At 40.1% G+C, this 26,330-nt stretch overlaps 1 protein-coding gene across 8 annotated transcripts in view; it reads right to left on the reverse strand.

Annotated features, from left to right (window-relative positions):
* EYA4 (EYA transcriptional coactivator and phosphatase 4) overlaps positions 1-26,330 on the reverse strand; it is a 156,080-nt gene that overhangs the window by 39,169 nt on the left and 90,581 nt on the right. For 6 of the 8 annotated variants that reach the window (XM_063329560.1, XM_063329559.1, XM_063329554.1 and 3 more), the window contains exons 4-6: positions 10,912-11,036; positions 9,644-9,727; positions 4,345-4,437 (exon numbers count right to left, since the gene is read on the reverse strand). In XM_063329560.1, the coding sequence (XP_063185630.1) occupies positions 4,345-4,437; positions 9,644-9,727; positions 10,912-11,036 (302 nt within the window). The remainder of the gene's footprint in view (positions 1-4,344; positions 4,438-9,643; positions 9,728-10,911; positions 11,037-26,330) is intronic. The other 2 variants (XM_063329562.1, XM_063329558.1) reach the window with 1 other exon arrangement.

The following is a 26,330-nucleotide window of genomic DNA, read 5'->3' on the forward strand; positions in this document are numbered from 1 at the left end:
AACAGAACCAGTCCACAGAACTCTACAGGATGCTCTCATTTAATTAAGGCTTGAAGAGTAATCCCTGTCATATCCCTGTGACCTTTCTAAAGACAAACAACAGCTAACAGAGTGACCTTTGTGATTCTCAGGGCAAGGAACTTTTGTGATCCATTTTCAGCTTATCAGATCTTTTTTTGCCTGTACTGCTCCACTTTTTGTCTGATCATTTGCTCATTTGATTAATCAGTTTGGTTAAAGCACATTTACTGTTTCACCACACCTGATGTAAACTACAAAAAACGAATGACTGTTCATTTAAAACCCTTGAGCTATCAAAAGTTAATGTTTTTCAGCAAAAAGTGTCCTGCCTGCTTTTTTATTCTTTCTGTATATTCCTTATTTCATAAATTCAGACAAGAAAATATTTTTTTTTTCCCAATTTCCCTGATGATACTATCGGTTGTAGGGAAGAGAGAAAAAACATGCAGGTGCCCCCAAAGTAAATTGTGTACCTTTCAAACTAAAACGTCTGTTCCTTTTGCTCTTTCTCTGGTGGCTTTGATTTGTGCACTATCTTTTAGACTGTGAGATGTTTGAGAAACACAGGGTATAAGACCTACCATAAGAGAACATTATGACTGACTATGGACTGGACTACGCTTGTATCTCATAGATCAGATTGGTAATTCTAAGGGTTATCAAACTTAAACAACTTTCACTGCTGGATAGCCTCCTAACCCTACTTCTGAGGACTGTTAGCAATGGACGAAATCATGGAGGCAGGTTGTTACAGTTTTTATAACTGCTTCACTTTATATAGTCATTTATATAAATGGTGTTAAACACTGTTTTATGTTACTTATATTAAGGAAAAAAATCAAAACTGCTTCTTCTCTGAAAAACTTAAATATTTCTAAGCCTTCACTACTTGAGGAATGCTCTTTAGGGCAGGTATAAGACCCTTGATTTCTCAAGTATCACTACGGTGCTGAGGGCATGTTCTAGTCCCCACTAACGTTGATTCACAGAGGGGACAAGAATCTGACAGACAGCTCTTACCCGTTACCCTGTTAGCTCAACTGGCCAAGGTGGCTGTGGAGAATTTGAATGACCATAAACTGTTCCGATAGCATGTGTTGGGCTCAGTATATTAACACAGGCTGAAATTTTGGGTTTTTTTCATTACGCATCTGGAAAATTCTGTGCAAAGGCATTAGGTTAAAAGGATCTCATTTAAATAACAGATCACAATACCTACACACAAGGGGACCAAATGTAGGTTATACAGCAGTGGCGTTTCCTAACTTTGCCTTTATAGCCTTCAGAAATTCTTTTCTATATCCTTTTTGTGTAATAAATTCTAAGTAAAAAGGATGATGAGAACTTCAAATGTCTCTCTCTCTGCTCCATTAAAAAGGTTAAACAGTTCTCAAATTAATCCAGTATTGTAAGCAATATAAACCCAAGAATGCATGCACTCACACTACAGCAGTTGCAGCAAATTCACAGAGTATGAAAATGCTCAGTTCAAGGCTGTTGTGCAGCTCCCCACATCCTGTGAATACCCACCCCCACGGGGGTCTGCTGCGGGACCACGAAGCTTCAAATGGAGTATACCGAGATTAATTACCAACTGTCACCCTTTGAAGAAAAAAGGAGAAGGAAGAGGGGTGCGCAATGTGACTCTCCACCTGGCTAACCCTTGCTGAGAGGCACACAGTTTCTCCCAGGGGCAGGTCTGCAGGATGGAGGAACCGTAGCCCTGAGCATGAGCTGCAACACGTGAGCTGCATCCCTGAGCAGGAGCTAGCCCAATGGCCTGGGCAAGGCCACTGTGGCAACTGTCACTCTACATTCAAGAGATCTACGTGCTTTATTTTTCAACTTCTCAATCAAAGATTGGGGTTCGTCAAAGTTCTCTGTGAAGCCTAATCTGTCTCTCCTGTGTCTGACCATCACTTTCTGTGTTACAGCTGGTTATTAGGGACAGAGCTGGCTACCTTACACCCCACAGGGCTTGCTCAGCCTTCTGCTCAGCTCCAGCACATGCCACAGGTTTTGATTGCCCTTGGAGCACGGAAATCAATTTTAATGGGTGGAATATTTGAAGGAGAGGGTTTCTGCATGGCAGACTCTCCAATGGGTCTCAGCACCAGGAGTTCTCTTTTCACCCATGTCTCATTTCATAAAATATTCAATAACATATCTAAATTCTTCCCTACTCAACAAAGGATGCTTGAGTCCTTCTGACCTATTCTTGTATAAGACAGAATAGGTGATATCCTTGCTAGTGGCCTGCATGTCTAGGCATCCTCATGAAATGAGCTCACAGGTGCTCTGAAAGCTGTGGGAAAGTACTAGCATTATCACCTTGTCACAGTTGGGGATAACACACCTATGTAACTGATTATTAGGAAAAACCAAACGGTTCAGTGTTCGGCTTTGTTATGCATTATTTTCAATTGCAGCTGGTTTGTCTGAAATGACATCTTTCTACTAGTCAGTATTTATTGTCTTTGGCAACCCATTAAACTTCCCAAATAACCAGTTAGGTTAAAAAGTCAGAGAAATAATTTTTTGGTGAGTTTTTATTGTCCTTTAGCACTTCTTCCACAGAAGTGAGCCAACCAAATTGTCCAGTTTGCAAGTGCCAGTAAAAGGCAAGTGTGAAAGTAACGGATTTACTCTTTATGGAAGGCTCAGTGCGTTATCAAGGCAGCTCTGTGTCTTGCTCTGATGATGAAGACTGCATGTCACCCAGACAGGCAGACTATTGATTTCCCACCGTGAATGACCACACTCATTTAATACTTGAATTTGTGGCCTAAACTGAGAATCAGGTTTGTATTTCTTTTGAGTTTGCAGGTGGCTAACAGACAAAAATTATTGTGTAAGGCTCAAATTCCTGCCTTTTTTTTGGAGGCACCAATTGTTTCCAAATCTGCCAAGTGTGGAGATGGCAACACTTCTTTTGAAGTCAGTGGAAGCTAACGGGTAAGTGGCACCTGGGGAAATCAAGGTGTTACTTAGCTACCTAAATCAGAACCGGAGGCTGCAATTTTTGGCACCCCTTCATGAAAATATTGCCTTAGACATCTTTTACATATAGAATCCAACTCAGATGTCTTAAATACATGGCAGAACCTGATGAAATTTCACCAGCAATGACAAAATCATATATATATGGTTGGACGTTTTATAACACGTAGTCATTACTAACACAATTTTAGGATAGAATAACAACTGAGTTAAAAAAGAAAAGCTACTTTTTAGCCAAGACCATTACTTTTTCTTATGGAACTTGTTAGACTTTAAGTTGATGGTGTTCCTTTCATTATAATCATAACGAGGGCAATGTTTTCATTTTTTTCTAATTAGAAATGTTATACGCTTGCTTTACATCTCACAAGAGACCTTCTCTTCAGGCAATACATTTGTTATAAATACTTTTCTGAATAACCGGCTTCAGAGGATATTTGCATTTACTGATGCCTAAAAAACAATTCCAGAAACATAAACTCAATTTTTAAAACATTTTCATTCCACTCAAACATTGTGATTTCCAAAATATTTTAAATAGGGCTTAACTACCTAAGTCTACCAAAGTAATAGTACTATCAATGTGGAGTGGCGATTCAGAGACATTTCAGTCAGGCCATCACTGAACTGGTATTTTCAGACGCAAAATTTATTCTCCCTCCTCTCCTTGTTAATATGATTATTAGCAGGATTCAGCTTAATGATTAGAAGGCAGATAATCTGTACTTTTCCATGGTTCGTCACCTTTTAATAATTTATAGGAATCTACTTAAAAATTGCTGTTTGTTTGAATTTTTTAAGAAGAAGTAACAGAATAGTTACTTCTTCTAGAAGTAGATAGAAGAACAGTAACTAAAATACAGACTTCATTTTCATGAAAATAAAGTAGCTTATGGCATCTGGTCACGGTTAAAACTAACACATTGCTCACAGGAATAAAAAGATTAGCACTGAAATATAACCCTCAAGATTTTAAATTTTACATATTAGAATGGCTGTTACCATCACAATCCATTTTTTTCTGCCTAAGATCCTACACGACTGAGAAAAATCTACAGTATAATAAAACATTATTACTCTAAGATTTTTGCATACACTAATCATTTTAGGCATCATTAAAGCTTCTTTAGGATCATAGCTCATGAAAATTGTAGATTTTAATTTACAAAAATGAAAAAGCTATTGTTATTATTATGTATTAAAATGTTACTTTATTGCAGTTTTTTAAAGATTGCTTCCATGCAGTGCAATGCTTGTTAGTGAAAGCTATTAAATGCTACGTTAATGTGCATCTAACAATACGTGATCTTATTATGGCTTTACCTGACCCAGTAAAAGTGTCAAGCGATCCATCTCCAGTTGTTGTTGTTGTTTCACTGCTGTTCATGGGCTCTGTTTTGACTGCAAGAAGAGACACTACATAGAAGAATAAGTAGACATGAGATTTTACTTCTAAATTTACACTGGAGTCTTCATGCCAGTCTCACTAGGGGTAGTCCAGCTAGAACAAGCATGCGGTGCAACAGCTTCTACCTTCGCTCTACCACCGTATTGAGACAATAAACACTTGCTCCGTCTGGAATCGCCATGCATCTACATAGCTTTTTATCTGTGCAATCCTCCATCTATTGGTTTTAGCAACTGGAATATCTTCTGGGGAGATTTCAACCTAAATCTAATTGATTCTAACAATTCCCTAAGAGTAGCAGAGAGGAAGGAAACATTAGCTGTCAAGGGATGTAGCACATAACAAAAATAGTTTTGCCTGACAAGTGAAACAATAACAATAATATGGTTTCATGCTCATATAGCAGCAAATTACTTTCACAGTGCCAGCATTCTGCCTTTCCCCTTCCCCTTTTACAGAGTCTGTGGGGGGCTTTTTGAGCTAGGTCACCAGCAAGCAATTTTCCATAAATGAAGAGAGAAGTTTAAAAGAAAAAAAAGCAAAAGAACTAGATTAGGACACAAACGACAGCCACAAGTCAGCTTCTAACTCAGAGGCTACCATACATTTGGGTCCACTCTGAACTCAAATTATTTCTTACAGATCATCATGCACTCTTACCATCCAAGCTATAACTGAAAGCACCACAGAGGCAATCTAGATTTTATACTTTAATACGTTACCTGAACAGACCATCTCACATGGACTTTTGTAATGGAGTTTGGGAATCACCCTTCTAATCGATGTGGTAGGAAACAGCAGCGCAGAATACACTGCAGCTTTTATTAGATATTTGGCTGGCAAATGTAGAAACCATCGACATATATCACAATTGCTTTGCGAAGGTCAGTTAGGTGTGCGTGTGTGAGAGCATTTATCACATACACATCAGCAACCACAGGACCGGTCGCTGCCTGAGGGTGCAGAGCGAAGCGGCAATGAGGGCCTGTACGGGCCGCTACTGTGGTCGGACGCCAGGTATGGAAATTCCAAGTCTGGGATTCGTGGAGAAGCCTTTTCTGTGACAGCTAGGCTGGCAGAGCACCCCCAGCAGGTCTAACATATGCCAAGCAAAGGCATTTTCTGCCAGCTAGTTACCTGACGCTTCTGAGGGCCATCAGCTAAACTGACCAAAGCCCTCATCTGTCAACACCCCCGCATCCACGGTGGACTTCACTGGCAATAGTAAGGGGAGGAGGGGAGTTTCATATTTCTGAGCTGGCAATGTATTTACAAACTACGGCTCAGATTCAAGTCACCTAACTTAAGCACATAAATTAGGTGCGTAATAATCTCCTTTGATGTCCAGTCGAGAAAGAGGTACTTCCAGAGGGCGACTCAGTCCAAACACAGCCTGAGCTGCCCTCACCACGCCGCTTACAGTCTGTAGATGAAAAGGCAGTGGATGAGCTAAATAAAGGGTTTGGTTTTCTCACGGGAAACATCACCCACAGAACCGTACTGCTGCTCCTCCCTGTGTCCGTGAGCAGCACGAGGAGCTCACCGCAGCTGCACAGCTGTCAGGACGGCCGCCTGTGGCAGGCCCTGCGCGGGTCACCTCTCCTGCGACATCACACCCCGCTTCCAGTCACACTGCTTAAGGCGTCTTACTTTGGTAAGTCACATGGGGTGCTGCTGATGTCTACAATTGCACAAGTGACCTATGCTGAATTCAAAGGGACTCCTGTCAAGCAGGGGACATTTGAGAAATCGGGATGTCTTTGTCTCTGTGACCGGGAGAGCGCCCTCGGTGCTCCAATGCTAAGGAAACCAAGCAGCACTTTCTTAGACAAGCTACACCGTTGTGTCTTTCCATTTACGGTGCAAGATTAAAAAATAATTAAAAAATATTTGAATGCGTGTCTTTTAAATGTAGACTTCTTTTCATTATCGTTTCTCTTTAATAAAACTGCCACACCCATATATTCTCCCTGCAAACAGCAGGATATTAATTCAATATGAAATCATCAGGGAAGAATTTTAGCCACATTTTTTTCAAGCTGTTGTGCACCCCTTGTCATTTTGCAGGCTATTATCTTCTGATTTTTTTTAAAAAAAGCTGTGACAAATATTACAAAAAAATTAACAAAGTAATTCATAAGAGTAATCAACCATTCCCATTTCTCTATTTAGATGAGAAAGACGTGATTTTATTTTTGTTAGATCAATAAAATATACATCAAGAAAAAGCGTAAGGGTCATCTGTCACAAAACCATTGCCTCCACTGAACCTCAGGCCTCTCAATTATGTGGAACATGTATTCTTGCCTGAAGAATTAAAAGTAACTAAATTTATTTCTTTTCTGATTACTATATACAGATGTCTGCATGTACTTCAGTAGGAGAATGAAAAATCATACTAAGTTGGAAAGATTTGTATTTTCCCCTCTGAAGATCTTTGGTCATGTTTTACTTTATAAGATGCATGTTTCTCTTCTCTGTGGAGTATCTACATTTACCTACATGGAAAAACCTACTTTTTAGTACCTTTATCTGTTTCTATTCAAGAAGGTATTCCACTATTGACCATACCGAGCTACAAACCTATGCTCAGGATTGCATCCAGAAAGACAATCCAGTATGTGCCTAACTGTTTTATTTAACAAAAACTTCAGTAATGAATTGTTTACTTTAGAGTTGGGTCTAGTTCTGGTTAATGCCAGCTGCAGTGCACTTCCATCAGCACCAACAGTCACCATCTTTTTCTCTCCCTGTCAAGCAGAAAAGGATCTAAACCAAAAGAAACTCTCTCATGTACTTAACTTGAGGAAAAACATCACATTGGCACTGTGTTTTGTTCAAAAATACATGTAGAAAGTATTTTTATATGTGCTTGATTTTAAACAGCTCTACTTTTTTACGTTCAGATTTTATCACAGAAAGGAATTCATCAAGGTCTTTCCTCAGTGTAGCTAGACATTTGGACTATTACCTTTCTTTCTTTATGTTGCATGTCATTAAACCAAGAGGGGAAAAAGAATAAAGCTAACTTAAAAAAAAAAAAAGAATTCTAACATCAAATCAAAAACCCAGGAACAGCTGAAATAAAATTAAAAGCACAGAAACATCCCTATGTTTCCCACATATGAGATGAAGCGTGGTTCTGATACTATGGCAACTGCTTTAGACGTAACACAAAGACTAAGAGTTTGAACCAGCACTTTGAATGCTTTAAAGACTATATATTTAATATTCTATTTTTTAAAGTGTGGATTAGTTTTAATTTTTTTTAACACATTGAAAGTGTAAAAATAAAATGAAAAGCAATCTCAAGCTGAAAATAAACATTTGAGTGTTGCTAACGGTGAAGACCGCATGTATTAACAGAGCAGAGCTACCATGATGGTCAGGGGCTGGGACATACGGTGTACAAGGATAGACAGAAGAAGCTGGGCTTGTTCTGTCCTGTGAAGAGAAGGCTGAGGGGACAGCTAATTGCTGCCTGCAGCTATCTAACGGGAAGGTGCAAAGATGACAAAGAACAAAGGCACACTCTTCTCAAAAAGTGCCTTGTGCTAGAGCAAGGGAAAAATCCAGTTAGATGTAAGAGGAAAATTCTTCACTGTGAAAGTAGTCAGGCCCTGAGAGGCCCAGATGCCCAGAGAGGCTGTGGCACCTCCACCTTGGAGACATTCAACACTCAACTAGACACTGCCTTGAGCAACACGATCTAACAGCAAAGTTGGCTCTGCTCTGAGCAGGGGCTGGCACAGCTGACCTCCAGGGATCCCTTCCAAATTTAATTCTCTGAACTCAGAACACAGCTCCCAACAGGCAACAGCTTCTACAATGTAAGTTCTTTACTTGATTAAAGGATTTAGCCGACCAACATGACTACTGCTCTGCCAACCTCTTTTTTTCCTAAAAAACCTCTCCATGTTAAGGACTAATAACTAACACAGAGTCTTAGGGGCAAGAGATTCTACTACTATGCATGAAGCAGGACAAGCAAGTGTAATAGCGATCAGAGCAAACAAGTCTGGCTAAAAGCTCACGTAAAACAATAAGCCACACAGCTTGTCATTGGAATGATTTTTCTCTTTCTTTTAGCAAGCCTTAAGGACTTTCCCAGGAATATACTCAACTAGAAGCACAGATCTAAATGTTCTACCGCTTACGGAAAACCAGATTTAATGCAAGGACTTTCAAATTACATTTCCTCAGTACTGATAATTAGTATGTAAATTACTACCTTCCACTTTTATCTGAACATGCTGAAGAGTTAACTGAGTGACAGACAGTTAGCTCAGTCCTTCCTTAAACTGAAATTCTTGTAAGTGAGCAGGAACATTCACATGGAATCAGTTATTCTAGTGCAAATGATCTTTTGTGCTCAAGTCTGAACTTTTTTGGAGAGTAAAGTCTCTCTGGATATGTGATATGAATGGCAAGCTAATTCTGAGTGTTTTTTTAAAAGGAAAGTTTTTGAGGTCTTCCTAACTTTAGTCCAAACCTGCTTAGCTTAAGCACTTCTGTAATGGCTTATAGAGAGTCATGGTGACACATGTTTACACCTATGATTAATCCCATGTGTACTGCAACAGTGTCACATATATAATTATTATTACTCATTATAACTCATAACAAAAATGCACGAGAGGAAACTCATAAATGAAAACAACAACTTGGAAAATTTGGCCAAATGTTTGTAAAGTGGCAAGTTACATGTAGTAGCACCCTAGACATAAGCGTTAATTAATTAATAATGAAAGTAGGAGTAGGAGTAGCAACAATAATGTCAACCTTGATTTGTGCTCAGGTAATCATGCAATGTTGTACCTAAAAATAAAAGAAAAACAAATGGGCATTCTGTGGAAAATCCGCTGGCCTGACTTCCAGCAGTGCTGACTACTGGCAGTTCCCAGCAATGCTGATCACCACGGGGGTCTCCCAGTCTCTCAGAGCATGTAGACGGTTAAGCTAATTTCAAGTAGGTTAAATTCTCCTTGCTCATCTGATGACTTTCAAAGTTTGGTAAGATAATTACTTATTGCAACTTCCTACCAGTTTTCTGTCTGTGGGAAAGGCCTTTGAGCAGGGGTGGAAAACAAAAAGGGAGGGGGGAGGGGGAACCCCATGAAAATGTTCAAGCTGCATTACAAAAGAACAGAGCAAACCGAGAGAGATGTTACACAGCAGTCAACGGAGACACAGCACCACACACATGCACTGTACCAGGGTCTCTCATACTTGTTGCAGAAGAGGGGGTACTGCAACTCAGCAACCAGTCTGCAGTATTTAACACAGTCATGTTGTCTCCTGAGAACAGGAAGGGTACAACGGTTCATTCTCCCAGCGTCTGCTTAGTGTACCTGAATAATCTTCAAGGCAAGTAAGTGTTTTTGCACTTGGCGCCACGTCTTTTAACTGCATGGTACTGTTTTTATGAGTATTATTTTAACTGGTTTATTTATGCAAGAGTAATATAGAGGCATCTAGTTATTAGTGTTCTTTTAATGGTATGCTTGAAGTTTTCCCTTCTCTTTATGCCACAATAAGGATTCTATTTTGAAATACAACTAGGTTGAACCTTAATGGTTCAGCCCTTCTCTGCAGAGCTCTGTTACCCTCACAGGCCTCACACTTTTTATTGACATTGACATATTTTTTTACAATAGGGATAAGTGAATAAAATGCTTTACATTGTGGCCATAAAGAACAAACAAACAAAAAAAAAATTCTTGGTTCCAACTCTTAAAATGGACAACAACATATAAACTCCAAAAAAGAGGGCTGAAACTCTAGCTTGACTCATATCCATGGTGTCGCTCTCATGAGCACTAATGGGAAGAGGACTCCATCTCAGAATGTGGTACCCTGCCTCCCACTGCTCCAGTTCGGCGATGGCAGAACCTATTATCTGAAAGCATTGGAACATCTGTGTTGTAGCTGCATGGTAGTGCTGTCCCTACAGTAACAGACGCAGCAATAATAACCAGTAAATTTTGAGGAAAATCTAAAAATCTCTTTATGATAAACTTTCATTACCTGCCAACAAATGGAATTAGCATGTTCATCATGTAAAAAAAATTACCTAAGCCTAATTTTGATGCACTTCTTTTTACAGAGCTTTTAAATTAATCTAAATGGGTGTAGCTCAGGGTATACGAGTACTCAGCAATGAAGTATATGATGCAGAAAATGCCAACTATTTCAACTTATCATCAACAGGTATAACCAAACCTTTAACACTTTGTTCAAATCAACCATTCCAAGATTTTCCTTGTTTCAGCTTCGAACAGTTCTGTCCCTCACTTCAACGGGTGGAAATCAAAGAAGTGCTGTTGGAATTAGTAGATTTACGCTGGTATGACTGTCATTTTTTCATAATTCTTGCTGGGTTTATAAATGGGTTTATGCTCATCCTTGAAATTATGTTCAAAAATGTGTAAGACTGAAAGCTAGCCAAAACTTTCTATGTGCCAGCAGTGTCTTATACTTACCTCCTGTTCCATTTGTTGTAACTGATGTGCTACTGAGATTAGGTTTATCCAGTTTGGAACTACCCGGCGCATCACTACTTCCAACAAGATTATGAGGACTTGCTAGATCTTGCATTTCCATAGACCTGTTAAAGAAGAAGGTGACAGAATTTAAAGGCCATTTGATACTATCTATAATAATCTACTTTTTCTACAACAACTTTTTTTTTTTTTTTTTTTTTTTACATGGAAAGTTTGTAATGCAGCCAGATTAACAAATCAATACAGGTTCCTTTAAGGTCTTCTTTGCTTTTTACCAAACCTAGGAAAGCAGCTAATAATTTGATGGGAGCAACAATGCCAGCACTTTTCACTTCTCCTTTACGTACTATGAAGTAAACGACATAGGCTTATGAAACTGCTCAAAGAGCTTGTAAAAGATGTGGATAAGGGAGTGCATATATATGGATGGACAGATGGAGGGATAAATGGATAAATGCATTTCTTAGAAGAAAACAGAGAAATTAAAAGTCAGCCATTACACAAAAAATCTGAATAGGTACTTCTGCCTCCCATTATGTGTATTCCAACCACCAGCAGTCGCTGCATCCACACTAAATCATAGGAAGAGACCATACCAGTGAATGAACAGAACTTTCACATACATCTGGAAGATTCTTCACTCTTACAAATGCATATATTCGTACTAGCTCACTTGGCATTTTATTTCTTCTGAGTCATTTCTAGGAAAATTGCAAAATTTCAAGTGAATTGAGACCGCAAAGGATTTCAGCGTCACAGTTCTACTGGGGGACTGTGGATGGCTTTCAGTCAGAGACAACACACCTGCCTTTCTCAGACAAAGCAGACAAAGCAGACAAGGAGCATTTCTTGTTAGACCGGTAACTGCAATCCAGTTTGCAGTGTGTTCTCGCCTATTCCTTGCTTCATTTATAAATTAATTACACAGATTTCTTCCCCAAAGAAACATTTTTGCTGCGTATAAGCAAAGGTGCCAGCCCATCTGCAACAGGAGAACCATCTACCATATGTATACTACAAAGGCCAACAGAAAGATTGTCTTACAGAGCTGTGAACACCCAATTACATTGCAGAAGACTGAAATGGCAAGGACAGAGATGAACAGTTAGGATAGTTCAGTAAGAATAACTGTTCCTGTATTTTATATTCTGACCAGGAAAATCAGTGGCAAACCGTTAAGGCAACACCCGGCACCTTAAGTATTTATTGCAAGGTTCACTTTGAAATTGCCTATCTTCTGTGCTCCACACATCCTCCTCAGAGGGAAAAATAAAAAAGCAAACAAAACCCCCCCACCTTCCCATCAAATATGGGTCTGCTCTCTGAATCTATTTTTTTTTTTCTCCAAGATAAGGAAAATTAAAAAAACCCACAGAACAAAAGTGTCTCCCATTTTGTGCTCCTAATTCCGGTGCTCTCTGGCTGCTTTAGCTTGACTCTCATTGCATTCATTTAACCCAAGACACAGATTGCGAGCTCTCATGTCTTGAATCTCTTCCAGGAAATGTAGGAAATGCTACAGCTCAACTGGGAAAATGCACCAAGGCCTCACCCAAAGGCACATGAAGCAAAGGATCTCGTTTACTCCAGTAAATGCTCCAATGAAGCCTGAGATGCACCGATACTCTGCTGGCAGGGCAGCCTCCCCAGCAGCAGTCTGGATGAGCAAGGGAAAGCTGATATTGCAGGAGGCCATGCATCAGCAGGTAAGAATTTTATAGCCATATTCAAGGAAATGCGAAGGCATAAACTGAGATTGGAACTGCCTTGACCCGGATTTCTTCATCTAATTGTATATACATTTCTACACATCTGTCAGCAGCGCATTATATTTACTGTCTACTGGAAATGTGATCAGTGTTAGATGAAATAAAACGAACCCAAGTGGTTTACTAGTCCGTTGGTTTTTGTTTAGTAGTTTCTGTACAAGGATGGCAGCTAAAGGTTAAAAAAAGTCTGTGAGTTTCCATCTTGTATGTATTTAAGGGAGCAGAAGAATGCTACACAAAATAAACAATGTGTGTTCCATTGCATATACAGTGTAATACTCCCCACGTGTTCACTTAGCAGTTTAAGTGTCATGATTTCCTCTTCAAGTATGATCAGTCTGGAGATATCTAATAAGCAGTTCACAGGCTTAGACAATAGGCTTAGACAGTTCACATGTGCTTTTTCTCTTGTTTAGCATAAACATCCCAATAATTTCTTTTCAGACAGGCATATATCATGGCCACACATGTAAATGCTTCAGCAACATTTCATCAGCAAAATCACTGATTTACCGGACTAGTGTATTTAAGAAGTATCCAACTTACGCACTTTTCACACTCAAATGAATCAGATTTTCTTAATCAGAAAACTAAGTCCACTGGTTTTCCTTTGCTTGGCAAAGAACATAAACAATTTGACTTCGTAAAAGGAGTAGTCTTTTACGTATGAAAAGTATGAAACTTTTTGTGCAGAACTGTATTATATTCGCCTTATATTCGTTTTCTAAAGCGAAAGGCATGCTGGTCCACAGCATGCCAGCAATGGCAAGTTAATTAATTAATACTATTTTAAAAGTAGTACATTTACAAATAGACGTTTTCTCTTGGTGAGTAAAAGACATCTTGCACTTATGGGTAGTCTATTAAGGATAAAAAGGATATCCAATCCAATAAAAAGTTTCACAAAACCATGTGTATACATTATACTTATCCTGGGTGCTCCACACTGTGTGAACAAGTAAAGGGATTATTTTTAATATATCCCTGTGTGATATATTTATTTAAGTGCACGTTACCTTCTGTGTAACAGATGTCATTCAATTCACCTTTACGGATGCATTTAGTTTACCTTTAGCCTAAAAAATTCTCGGAAAGATGTAACAGACCTACTGAAATCTTACAGTTTCAGTGAATGGAGGAATTCAGAAAAAATGCTTAATAAAATGGATGAAATAATTCCAACATCTTGAATTCATTTTGTCAAACTAAATGTTTATCAGAGTCCTGCTTTCACTGACTTAATCAGAAGCAGGTTCAGGTTCAGTATGTGCTTTCCTGCACTAAAAAAAAGTAAAAAAGAGTGATCTCTGAAGGACCAATTAATACTTCTAAGTTTATGCAGTTATTTATTAAAGACTGTTTTTTAGTAAATGCAGTGTGTTTCAATTTAGACAGAATAAAGCCTATTGTTAAAGCTGCTTAAAAACCTACATCGTATAACTTTGTTTTCCATTTTTTGTTTCTCTGCCAGGCACATAACTGAGCTTTACGTTTCCCTCTCTTGCATTGTCTCAGGCTATTTTTTAGAGTAATTAAGTAAAATGCTAAATTGTATCAAAAGATAAATGTTGAGAGGAACAAGATTACTTGGTAAAATGTTTTAATTTTCTCTTGACTGTTTGTTTGAAGAAGGATAGCATGTTTCCAAGCTCCTCAGCAAAAATCGGAAATCTGGCAAGACGGATTTGTCTTTTATTCTGCTTTGGCTACACTTTAAATCTTTGAAAGTTGGTATTTGCACGTGCTTAGTGGATCATTTTAGAGGCTTACTGGAAAAGTCCCTAAAAAATCCCATTTGCACAGAACAGCCTCCCAGATCCTTGTAGGCTTTAACTCCAACCTGGATGTGGACAGCCCCAGCAAATCAAAGCGGGTTTGTATCAGGAAGATGGCTGAGAATGAATCCTGGGCCTTCCACATTTCCTTCCCTGGTTTGAAGGGACAACTTTTCAAGGGTTAACCTATATTCAGAAGCTGCTTAAGGAACGATATCCAAAGACAAAAATTTCCCCCCGCCCCCCATCTTTACAAGGGCAGCCGAACAGAACTGGTGATGCATCCCAGACCACCGAAGTGCACAGCCCAGCAGCATAACCCAACCTTGCCTAGGAAGGTCTAAGTGTGGCTAATTATGATTGCCCAATTTCGAGCTGCATCACTGTATTTCTGTATAGCTTTTGTTTGCATTAACTTAAAGGTAAAAAGTTCAGGCCTTGATTCTAGGGTTGCATTTTTGAAAGTCCTGGTTGGTTTTGTTTTTTTTTTTTTCTCTCATTACACTCACATACCCATTTGTGCACTGCTTTTCTTCAGCAGAACTGAAGTCTATTTCCAGAAAACCTGGGTTGTTATAACTCTGTTTGCATTCCAAATTAAACTACTATAAATATGGACTAAGAGCTATGTCCTTGCACAACTCAAAATTCCATTGATTATTCATGAATTCTACGAGTAGATCATATTTAGGTAATTTTCTTATTTGAAGAGATCATGCCTTAAAATGTAAACTATTTGCTACATAATCTACTTTTACTATATTTCAAAGTTTTTTACTAACAAGTTTGAAAGTATGAAATCATTTATCAAAGATTTATAAAAGAATAAATATTCTAATTTGAAAACAAAGTACTTCAAATCCTAGTATAATGAGATCATTTTAAAAATACCAATTCCTCACTGTGCAGAATTTGCAGAAAAACCAAAATAAAAGAGAACTGAAAGATGGACTACCTAAAGGCTATTTAACATTGAATAATTTCATTTAGTTTATAAATTAATCAGAACAACTTTTTTTAAAAGGATTTCAAAACACTTTTCTTTTTAAAATTCTTTGATAGGAAAATTCTCTACATAATTTTCTTTACCAGAATCTTTACTAAACTTCACTGTGGCAAAAATCCACGTTATCTGGGTTTTTCTGGTTAGTTTCCCCCCTGCTTTTCTTACATCCCTCCTGTTGAAACCCCAGTTCTTGCATATCCCAAACTTTCTCACGGACACCTGGAGCCTTGCCCAATTAAGATGTCAGCTACCTTGGAGCTTCTGGAAAAAAACCAAACAGGGAATTTCCCTTTATTTAAAATTAACTTTTAGAACAATACGAAAGCTGGGTAACAGAGCGGTGCAAACTCCTCTAGATCTGTTTCCCAGTGCTGTCAGCTCAGTGCTCTGACCAACCACACAGTTTTGAAGACAAGTCGGGTGGGGTTTTTTTCCATCTCCCACAGAAATGTTTTTAGCCACATCATTCAGCCATGTTCTGAACATGACTAGCAAGCCCACCTCTCTTCCGTACGCAGTCCGAACTAGCTTACACAAGCCTTTCACTCCAACAAAGAAATCAGAATGGGTGCCCATACAGAAATCTCATCGGTCCACTACAATCTACATGAATCTGCAATGAAGTTTAAAACAATCAATAACAATAGCTACATCATATTTCTTGAGGTTTTTTCCAACTTTTTTTTTCTTTTTTAGAAAACTGTATTTTACACATTACGTTCACAGTTAAGCCAGTGATTTTTCATGTTTACTTGCACCTACACAAACCGTAAATAGCACAATTAAAAAGAAGTTACACCAATCCTTTAACAGCCCTACAAGACTACAGTGGGCAGTAAGAAAGAAGGTGGGAAGAGAGGGATTCTGGGTGACGGACAGGTTTCCAGGGAATACACAGATGCATACAAATACATGTACACTAACACACATCAACATGCAAGCTTTTAATAATTCTTTGGTGCTAAATATCCAAACATACATGTGTATAAATGTGTAAATACACAACAAAAAACTTTCCAACATCTTTCCACCAAAGACTTCGACAAATAGTGTAATACAACACACAGCCTAAGAACACTCCTCAAAATGAGTAACATTTCCAACACGAACCCTAAATACAGGTTAATAATGTTTCCTTTTCCAGGTGCTTTTATGCTGTGTACAGCAGCCTTTGTCATCTTTTGCCACTGTAAAAGGTAGTGAAGAAACGGCGAAACCAATGAGAGAAATTCTCTCCATTGAGATGACTGTCTCTCATGTTTTCCCAGGCTCACCCACCCCCGCTGTGTATCTTCTCAAGCTGAAATGATGGCCAAAATAGCAGATCTTTTGCTATTCTAGGCACAATCTCGCAAAAACATGCCCCTCCACCACGCGAGTCCTGGGAGCTTGCCAGAGAGTTAAAAACAAATACTAGTGCGGGACACTCGCAAGCCCTCCTTCCCACTCTCCTCGAGGCCTCATTTCTTAACTTATAAAGTGATCTGATACAGTGCTAAGAAGCAGTAAAAAATGTCATGTTATAGGGATACCACCAGCAAATGCTCTTCAGAGTTTTATTTTATTACTTTTTTTTTAACAATCCAGAAAACAAGCGTTAAACTTTTTGCAACCATTTGGGGATGGAAGGTGGGATTCTAGCTGTATAATTTCTATTTCTCATGGTTTTGTAAGCTGGGTGTCAACTTTCATATTAAAAAAGTAAGAAAAAGAAGCAAAACTAATGCCACCTTGATATTAAAAAAATAAATAAATACCTCTCCTCTGCCAATCTACAACCAGCCTCAGATAAAGGGCGTCAAAGGGAGAGCACCTTAGTGAAACAAAGAATTAAAACATCAACGTTTTTCTACCATGATAAAAAAGTACCACATTGGTAATAAATAATAAAAATATCATGAGGTCCAGCTTTGTGGAACTCTAAGTGTACAGTAAGTACTGTAGTAGACTTTTTATGAACACGGATGATTCATTGTAAGTTTGAATATCATCAGGCAGCTTCCCAGTGCGTGAGTTCAAGCTCACAGGGAAATCACCTCTACCCAGGGACCGCAATAAGCGCAATGAGGATCCTTCTTAGTAAGAAGTGACACTAATTTGAGGAAAACTCAAAACTGACTGTTTTGTTTAATAGCCTTTTGGGTCTCAACAATACTGCTTATCTTGCAGAGGATGGACTCCTCAGCTGATCCTTTGGGGCATGAAGTGGCACTGGTTGTGATTGTTTCTCAGTTTTGCTTCCATGCCTATTGTCTTTCTCGCCGTTATTCAAGCTCTAATTCCAGGAGAAAAAAAAACAACCATCATGCAGACAGTATTACTTTACAGAGCTGTCTGACAGGCAGCCAGTGTCAGTGCCGGGGCTGCACTTGGTGCAGAGGGCTGGGCTGAGAACGTGGGCAAGCAGGCTCGGTGACAAAGGCCAGCATTGTGGTGTGCCTCCTCATGCCATTCACAGCTAGACAGAGTGAATGGCATGCATGAAAGGATGCTTCTTTTAACAGCACTGCAGATTCTTCCCCAGCCCCTCTTCCCCGTTTCCCCAGTTAAGCTTTTGCTATCACCCTCCCTTTTTGACCCTGTGCCACCTTGAGATTCTCTGTGCTTCCTGACAAGTGTCAAGACATTTTTTGTCTTCCTTAAATCTATGCTTCCCTCTTTTCTCACCACATGAGCAAACGCCAAAGGCCATAGCTTTTGTCAATCTAGCATATGGATATTGCTGCAGTAATAAGCAGATGTTGCTTTACTGAAAGGGATATATGCATTTCTTCTTCATGGGTTAGTGAGAAAATATGACTAAACGCTGTGAAAAATAATTGATTACAAATTCAAGTTTATTTTTGCCAGAAAAGAAAAACTGACATTTTCTTTTCCTACCTGAGGAATAAAATGAAAGTGAAAAGGTTAGGTTTGCTCCGGTAATGACCAAACACAGCAACGAATTTAGAAGGCTTGCATTGTCATGCTGTATAATTGTTGAAAGCTATTATTTGCCTAAAAGTCAGTAACTGTATGGTTTCCCTGGTTTCTGATTGACTGAGACATTTTATTTCAGTTTAATGTCATTTAATGTGGTTTCCAGAAAACCACAGAAAACTGTCTACTCCAGTGCAATTCAGTTGGCCACAAATCCACGTTAAATTATTTTCTCACTGCTTTCTGACTTTTATTGGGAATGAATATAATTACCCTGACACAATTAAAAGACAATGTAAAATTAATTTGGATTTCGACACTTGTGGGTAACACATAGAGTAACTTCTAGGAACCATTTCTGAATTCTCCTGTTAGACATGTAGTCCATTTGTCCAAAACCCAACAAGTATTAAAATTAATAGATAAAAATCAAGACAAACTGGGGGCAGGGGAGGGGAACTTCTTAAATAATTTACCTCAGCATAAACTTCCAGCTCACCCTCTCTATGCTCAGGAGATTTCTTGAGTTACAAAACACAGATCTACACTAGCGAAATGGCAGGCTGTCACTGAAAAGGTAGATAATGGGAAGCCTTTTTTCCCATATGGCTCACCTCTCCACCCTGCAGTTTGGGACTGCTTTGATTTGACAAAGGCAAATGATAGTTTTTTATAGGAAATTATTATATTCTGATGTAATAAATGGATGCACACACAAAAAGCAAAGCTACACAGAGCAACACCTCCTGGCCAGCTGGATCCCAGCCTTTGAGATCTCTTTTCTGGGCTTTTCTAATGTGACAGCCACAGGTTTGATGTGATACGATTTTAGCTCAGGGTCTATGCTCCAGGCGCTGGAGGAAGTATCTGGCAAGAAGTAATGTGGTGTCTGAACAGATATTTCCCGTCCTCTCAAAGAAAAAGGCAGCTGGTTGGAGAAAACCACTCCAGAAGCCAGACAGAAAACATCTAAACTAATAAGCGGTGAGGACCTGGCACTGATGGAACAGCAGAGAGGACAGTAGGGAGCTCAGTTCTCTCAATCCACATACAGGCTGGCCCCTCCTGGACCTGGGCTGTAGATGAGCACGGTTTAGCACCAGCTGGCACACACCAAACCCGTGCCCAGCGTGGCCCCAACGGCACCACGGATCCCTGCCACAGCTCGGGCTGGGGCATCTTTCACACACTGCCACCAGCTTGGCCACGCAGACCACAGGCTGCGTTACGCGGTTCCTGGTCCCGCTGTCAACAGAAAATATGTGAAGGTACACCAGAGGTTAAACTCATGTTTAACTGGCTACTTAAAAAAAGGTGACTAAAGTAGATTTTGAAGTCATTATGTGAGCATTTACATAAATCAAAAGCGATAATGACACTGCAGTTCCATGGGGAGCTGTCAAGTATCCAACTTACATGAAATACAGACTACCAGTTTACAGATACGTAAGACCTAAATGCAGGTTTTTGGATCACAGGGCCACATTTTCAAAGAGCAGTTCACCCAACAGCTCCCTTTTCCACTTCTGATCACTTCCAGATGTGATCGGCACTTGCAAATTCTGTGGTTCTTACAACATGATGAGCTGTGTCATAAACAAATAACAAACACTTCTGTGGGGATGGCTGGAACGCAAGCAGCAAGCCTGTGGCCTTCCCTCCTGCGCCACAACTCCTGCAGAACAGAATAACTGTCCAGAGCCCCATCCGAAAAATCTGCTGGGAATTTCAGAGTCCTTTCTGCATCTCTGACAGGTGACCTGGTCGCAGGTAAGGAACAGGTAACAAACCCAACGACTGGAGAATCTCACTAAGTCTTTCTTTGGTGTTTTTAAGTCTAATTTGAGCAACAAAGACTATTTCTCATATATACAGAGGAGCGTGGAGATGATCAGCTCTGCCAATTACTAGCCTGTTGCTAATCTGTCCTTTATAAGACACAGCCTTCGAAGCCACACTGCTTACTGCACAGAACTTTAAAACATCTCAGGAGAAACACAAGGCAGAGTTCCTCATGGCATGACAGTCTGCTTTTACGTGGAATGATGAGAGGACTTTTGTAAGGGCTGTTTGAAGCCTTGATTCCTATGGACAATGAGTATGGAGGTGCTCTAGCACCTTCGCTCTTGAATGGGAGGAAATGCCCTCTTCCAAACCACATGTAAATGGCAGACTGAGACAGAAAGAAGCACCAAAGCACAGAAGGTCCTCCAAATCCCTGGTACTCACCCACACCTGAGAAAAAGGAATTTCTAGGGATAACTTCATCACTATCTTATCTTCCAACTACCTTTTTCAGAGAAAAAGGGATATTAATTCCTCAAACCCTGTGCTAGCGTGCTGGAGACCTGCTTTTGCAATGGGGGAGCTCTTCCCTTTAGATCTGATATACCTTTTTGGTACCTCTCATTCTGGGCTTCTCTGTGCAGTAGATGGAGATACACTCTCAGCAAGGGGGAATGTACTCATTCCCTTGACCTGCCGCATAACCACCACCACCAAAGATGAGACAGCTGCGATACCTGGGTCCAGATATTGGTGTCTGATCCATATCTGTATTTATTAATTGCAATAAAGTAATAACATCATTAACTGCAATATAATAATGTCAATTTTACTCATGTAAGACAATATTTAAACACATTGAAAATTGGGAAATCAAGCATGAAAGGATGGGAATTTTGCTGCTGGCTTCAGTGGATCCTGGACTGCATGATGTAAGTATGAATCATAGAATCATATAGTGGTTAGAGTTGGAAGGACCTTAAAGATCATCCAGTTCCAACCCCCCTGCCATGGGCAGGGACACCTCCCACCAGACCAGGTTGCTCAAAGCCCCATCCAGCCTGGCCTTGAACACCTCCAGGGATGGGGAAGCCACATTTCACTGAATTCACATTTGCATAACGAGATAGCAGAACGTGGGTGGTGTCTAACTTACCCTGAATTGAAATGTCTGATAAATTTCAAAGTAGTTATTGAAACGTGGTTCTTCTTCGTCAGGGATTAGCCAAGGGAGAAGAAGCTCTTTCAGGTTTGCTGTATCAGAGTGACCATACCTCATTTCAAAGTAGTTTCTTTAGCCACCAGTACAGGGGCCTGCAAGAACTTCATCCATCTCCAGAACGGATGAGTTATGATGACAGACTGGGCAGAATACAGGAGTTGCCAAAAACTTGTAGTTTTCATGCTCCATTCTAACTTTACGTTTTAATGCAAACATTCTGAATCTTTTTTTTTTTTTTTTGTAAATATAGAATACAGAGAGTTATTGGCAAGCAGTCTTAACATGGGAAACATTAACGCATCACACTTTTAACAGTGAAGTTCCCCTTAAAAGTTAAACCTGATCTGAACTTTGGCTCCCAAGACAAATATTCTGTAGCTTACCTCATGTGGAGCACATTATGTTTGGCTCCAAAACAGTTTGTGTCAAAAGCAATTATTTCTGTTCTCTAATCGCAGTCACAACAACGAGCTAGGTTTAGAATAGAAAACAAATACATGCAACTTTCCGACTGCCTGATGCTTTAACTGCTTCAGCATCTGATTGTTCCTGTTAAGTAATAAGGTGTAGCTGGGTGTAACCATTCTGGGTGGCAAGGTATGTTAGATGTGCTGCACACATCCCTTTTCGTTTTGTCCAGGAGACCTTGTTACTTGTACACTTAAAAGAACAGGGAGATTATTGCATTTACTTTTAATAACTAAGGACATTCAAAACAAATTCTATTATTCTGAGCAAGAGAGAAAATGATGCCCTGCTAAATGTGCTCACGCTGGCTGACCTTTACAATTGATATCAAGTGATTACATTTCATTTCGCTTTGCTGTTTGATTTCCCCAAGTCATTTTATAATTTGAGACTTAAAGCATACACGCAGTTTTTATGCACCGTTTTAATTTGGGGTGAAGTAGGTGATTTTTCTAAGAGTCAATAAAGACGTGTCGTTGAGGACTCTAGGGCACAATCCCCCACCCCCGAATTATCCCCTTGAGCCACAAGAAGGGGCAAGTACCGGCTACAAATCTGTAACGCCTCCCGTTCCAGCTCAGCCTGCATGCTGACACCCCAGCCAGGCCGGGGGACACCTGCCTGCCCGGGCAGGGAGGTGGGAGCGGGGCACAGGCAGAGCCACGGCTCCAGCCCCTCACTGTCCCCGCGCACGCACGGCAGCACCGGACACCAGCCTGTCCGGTGGAAACCCTCCTTTATAGATCCCTCTGCTAAAAGCCTGGCTTACACCAAATGGTTTGACCTCGCTGTGACTTCTGACAGAGCACCTAGCCTTTAAAAATCATTAAATACCCATTTCTGTCAAAGTCCTGAGGAATCATAGAATGGTTTGGGTTGGGAGGGACCTTAAAGATCTTCTAGTTCCAACCCCCCTGCCATGGGCAGGGACACCTCCCACTAGACCAGGCTGCTCAAAGCGCCATCCAGCCTGGCCTTGAACACTTCCAGGGATGGGGCAGGAAATCAGGAAAAAGCACAGCAGAAAGGAAAAAACTCCTGCAGTGTTGCTGGTTTTTAAGTTCACGCACATCCATAGTGCAGACTTAAGGCTGCAACTTTGCTGCATTTAGCACAGGTTCCCCAGTGCTTAAGAACCAGGTTTGCGAGACAGGGCACTGAGGCAGGAGACATTAATAACAACATGATTGCTTTTTATAATTCAATTACTCCTCTTTCTCAGCACATTTTAAAATATTACTGTTGGGAAACACGGTATAATAATGAAATGCTAAGGGGGATGAATATGCTTCTCTAGTACTATTTTGAGAAAGTCATGAAAAGCACTGCATCTTTGAGAGCACAGGGGTTTTTTTCTGTTTAATTTAATTTACATAATTAGAAGGAAAATAAGACATAAGCCTGAAATAACACAGGAATAAAACATGATCTTATGTCTAGTCACCTGCCAATTACTTCTACACTGAAAAGCAAATAAAATGCCCAAACCCCTTAAAAATTAAAGTGACAGAGTTTCAATTGTAAATTGAAACAGAACTAAAATGAAATTCAGCAAACAGGACGTTCTCCCTCTCTTCCCTCTTCTGCACTCATGCCACACAATAAATAATTCTGCTGAAAAGTCGATCCGTGGAATTGCTTTATTTATTTGGGCACTGGGTATGCCAAATCTGCCAAACATACCTTCCCACAGACTCGCTGCGTCAGTCCTGGGCCCCTCTTAAATGACAGACAAGAATCCCCTACGAATTAGATTGAGACCATCATACTCATTTTCACATTTAAATAAATCCAGATTTGAACTTAGGTTTTCAAAGGTGGAAGGCTAGCGGAAGGCAAGTATATTTCATGCTTCAAGGGGAGGTAAAGTTACCTTTGCTCTACAAATGACATAAAGTAATTCCCAAAGAAATTTGACAATAATACAGACTCAGATCACAGTAAATTATAACACTTGGCAGCTAAACTGGAGAACTAAGTCCAGAATTGCCAACAAAGCTCAAGACACACGTTTGGATATATGGAAAGCTTTGCGATTTCTAAAAGAAAGGAGCCTGCACAGGCATCTTATGAGACTCATAAAGAACCTTATCAGCTGGAAAGGAGTGCGTAAATTCTGAGGATCAGATGAAAGTTTTTTGCCTTTTTTTTTTTTTTTTAAATAAAAGCATTCAGAAGGAGAAGATAGAACAGACAGACCATCTGCAATGTAACCACATAAAAGACCCCTGGGCAAATCCAAACCCATTAGCAGAAGTGCTTGACAAATCTGCCAAAGAGCCAGATGCTGCTTATGGAGGAGTCTCTTTCCCTAGTTGTCATCTGGATCCTCTGACTTCTGTTCCCAGAGGAGGACAAAGACGACCAGTGCTCAGACTCAGACGTGTGTGGAGAGAGCTGAGGCACAGAATCACTCTCTGACAAGGGTATCTTAACATAAATAGAAGACACCAAGTCTGAAATACTGAAAGGAAGGGAGCTTTAACAAGTACGTATGCCACATGTGAAAGATGCAGATATTAGAAAACAGAAAGAAAACTTGCAATTAGTTTATTTGTATGTGGTCTCTTTTTATATGGGTTTTTTTTGGTTCATTCTATTTTTGTTTCCTCTTTTTTTTTTTCCTAATGACTGACCAGGATCTAGTAGGATGGGAAAGAGGTGATTTTTGGAACGCTAAGTACTAGCACAGCATACTAACTGCATAGCATTAGTTAAATGCTTACCGAGTACATAGACTGACTGATGGTATTTAAAATGTGTCTGAACAGGTTGTGAAATATCTAGGCAAGAACTTACACTTAAAAATATTTGAGGAAAAAAGCGATTCATTTAAGAAGTAACCCCTACCAATCTCAGAATAGTCCTGGCCAATTTTTTTTAATGTCTGCATTCTTCTAGGAATCTATTCAACTGGATTTGAAGTGCAAAGTAGGTGGAACGAAATACTTTTACTGTTCAGACTCACCAATGGTAAAATATATTTGGCGTATCCAAGAGGTCAAAGAAGCTGGAACAGAGTCTGAATTAGTTCTCCTGTGTACTGCTGTAATGCGATATGACAGAGCAAAAAATAGACCGAGGGAGAAAGAAAGAAACAGAGCTCCTTCTCATTGTGATTGCATGTGCTGCACTTGAAGAACCAACGTTGTCATTTTATGGCTCAAAACTCAGTTCAATTTTAGGATAAAGTTCTAAGAAACTACTGGATTCAGTAAAAGTACTTGCAGGCATAATCTTAGGTTATTTTCTTTCACTCAAGAATAGTATTTACCCTACCCCAATATTTTCCTGAAGATTCAAAAATGTTAAATTATGATTACTACATTATTTAATACAGAAATACATGCACTCATTCTCCCTCTCTTTGAAATCCGAGAAGACTAGGTATATCAAAAAGTACCGTGGCTTAGCAGATCAACAGATTCAGTATAAACTAGTCAAAATGCGGGGGTGGGTAGGGAGGAAAAACAGAGAGGGAGAGGGAAGTGCAAGAATGCTCAGAGAATTGTAGAACAGAATTTTTTTCCTAATGTCCGGTCTAAACCTACCCTGCTGCAGCTGGAACCCATTGCCTGTTGTTCTATCACTAATTACCTGTGAGAAGAGACCAGCACCAACCTCTCTACAGTGTCCTTTCAAGTAGTTGTAGAGAGCGATGAGGTCTCCCCTCAGCCTCCTCTTCCTCAAACTAAACAGTCCCAGCTCCTTCAGTCGTTCCTCATAAGATTTATTCTCCAGGCCCTTCACCAGCTTCGTTGCCCTCCTCTGCACTCGCTCCAGCACCTCGATATCTCTCTTGGCCGAAAAAAGGCCAATCACTTGGACCTTGCCCACCTGCTCTGCAGAGCAGCAATACATTCACCTTAATTAGAAATCAATTTCAGCCAGGCCACTGACTGCCAGGCTGACATCTTGGAACTGTTGGCAATCCAAGGGCACTTCGCAGCGAGCTAATGAATGCTGGCTGGTCTATGATGCAGCGTGAAGAACACACATAAAAGTGAACTTAAATACCATCTATGTATGCAACTGGTAGTAGCTCAGGCTGTATGTTGGGCTACCAGTGCCCACACCTGATCTGACAGAAGCCAGCTGTGTCGCACACAGGAGGGGAGGACACTGGCCCGCTCACCCGCTCTGGTATCTGATCCATCCAAAATCGATGATTAACAACCAGGGGCACGCTAAGCCCCTGGCATGGCTTTGGTCCTGCCTCCTCCATCCACCTGGAGCTCCAGGCACAGAAAGTGGATGGGGGAGAGCAACAGTGGCCTCCCAAATGGACTCAAAATTGCATCTAACTGCTGCCATCAGCATATAGGTTACATTGTGACACCTGTTCATCCACTAGTAAAAGCCATAAAACATACCACAGAGTCACAGAATGATAGGGGTTGGAAGGGACCTCTGGAGACCATTCTAGTCCATATATTGTTATCGTTTCTGCCTGG

Source organism: Chroicocephalus ridibundus, chromosome 3, assembly GCF_963924245.1.
Source record: "Chroicocephalus ridibundus chromosome 3, bChrRid1.1, whole genome shotgun sequence".
NCBI classification, from domain to species: domain Eukaryota; kingdom Metazoa; phylum Chordata; class Aves; order Charadriiformes; family Laridae; genus Chroicocephalus; species Chroicocephalus ridibundus.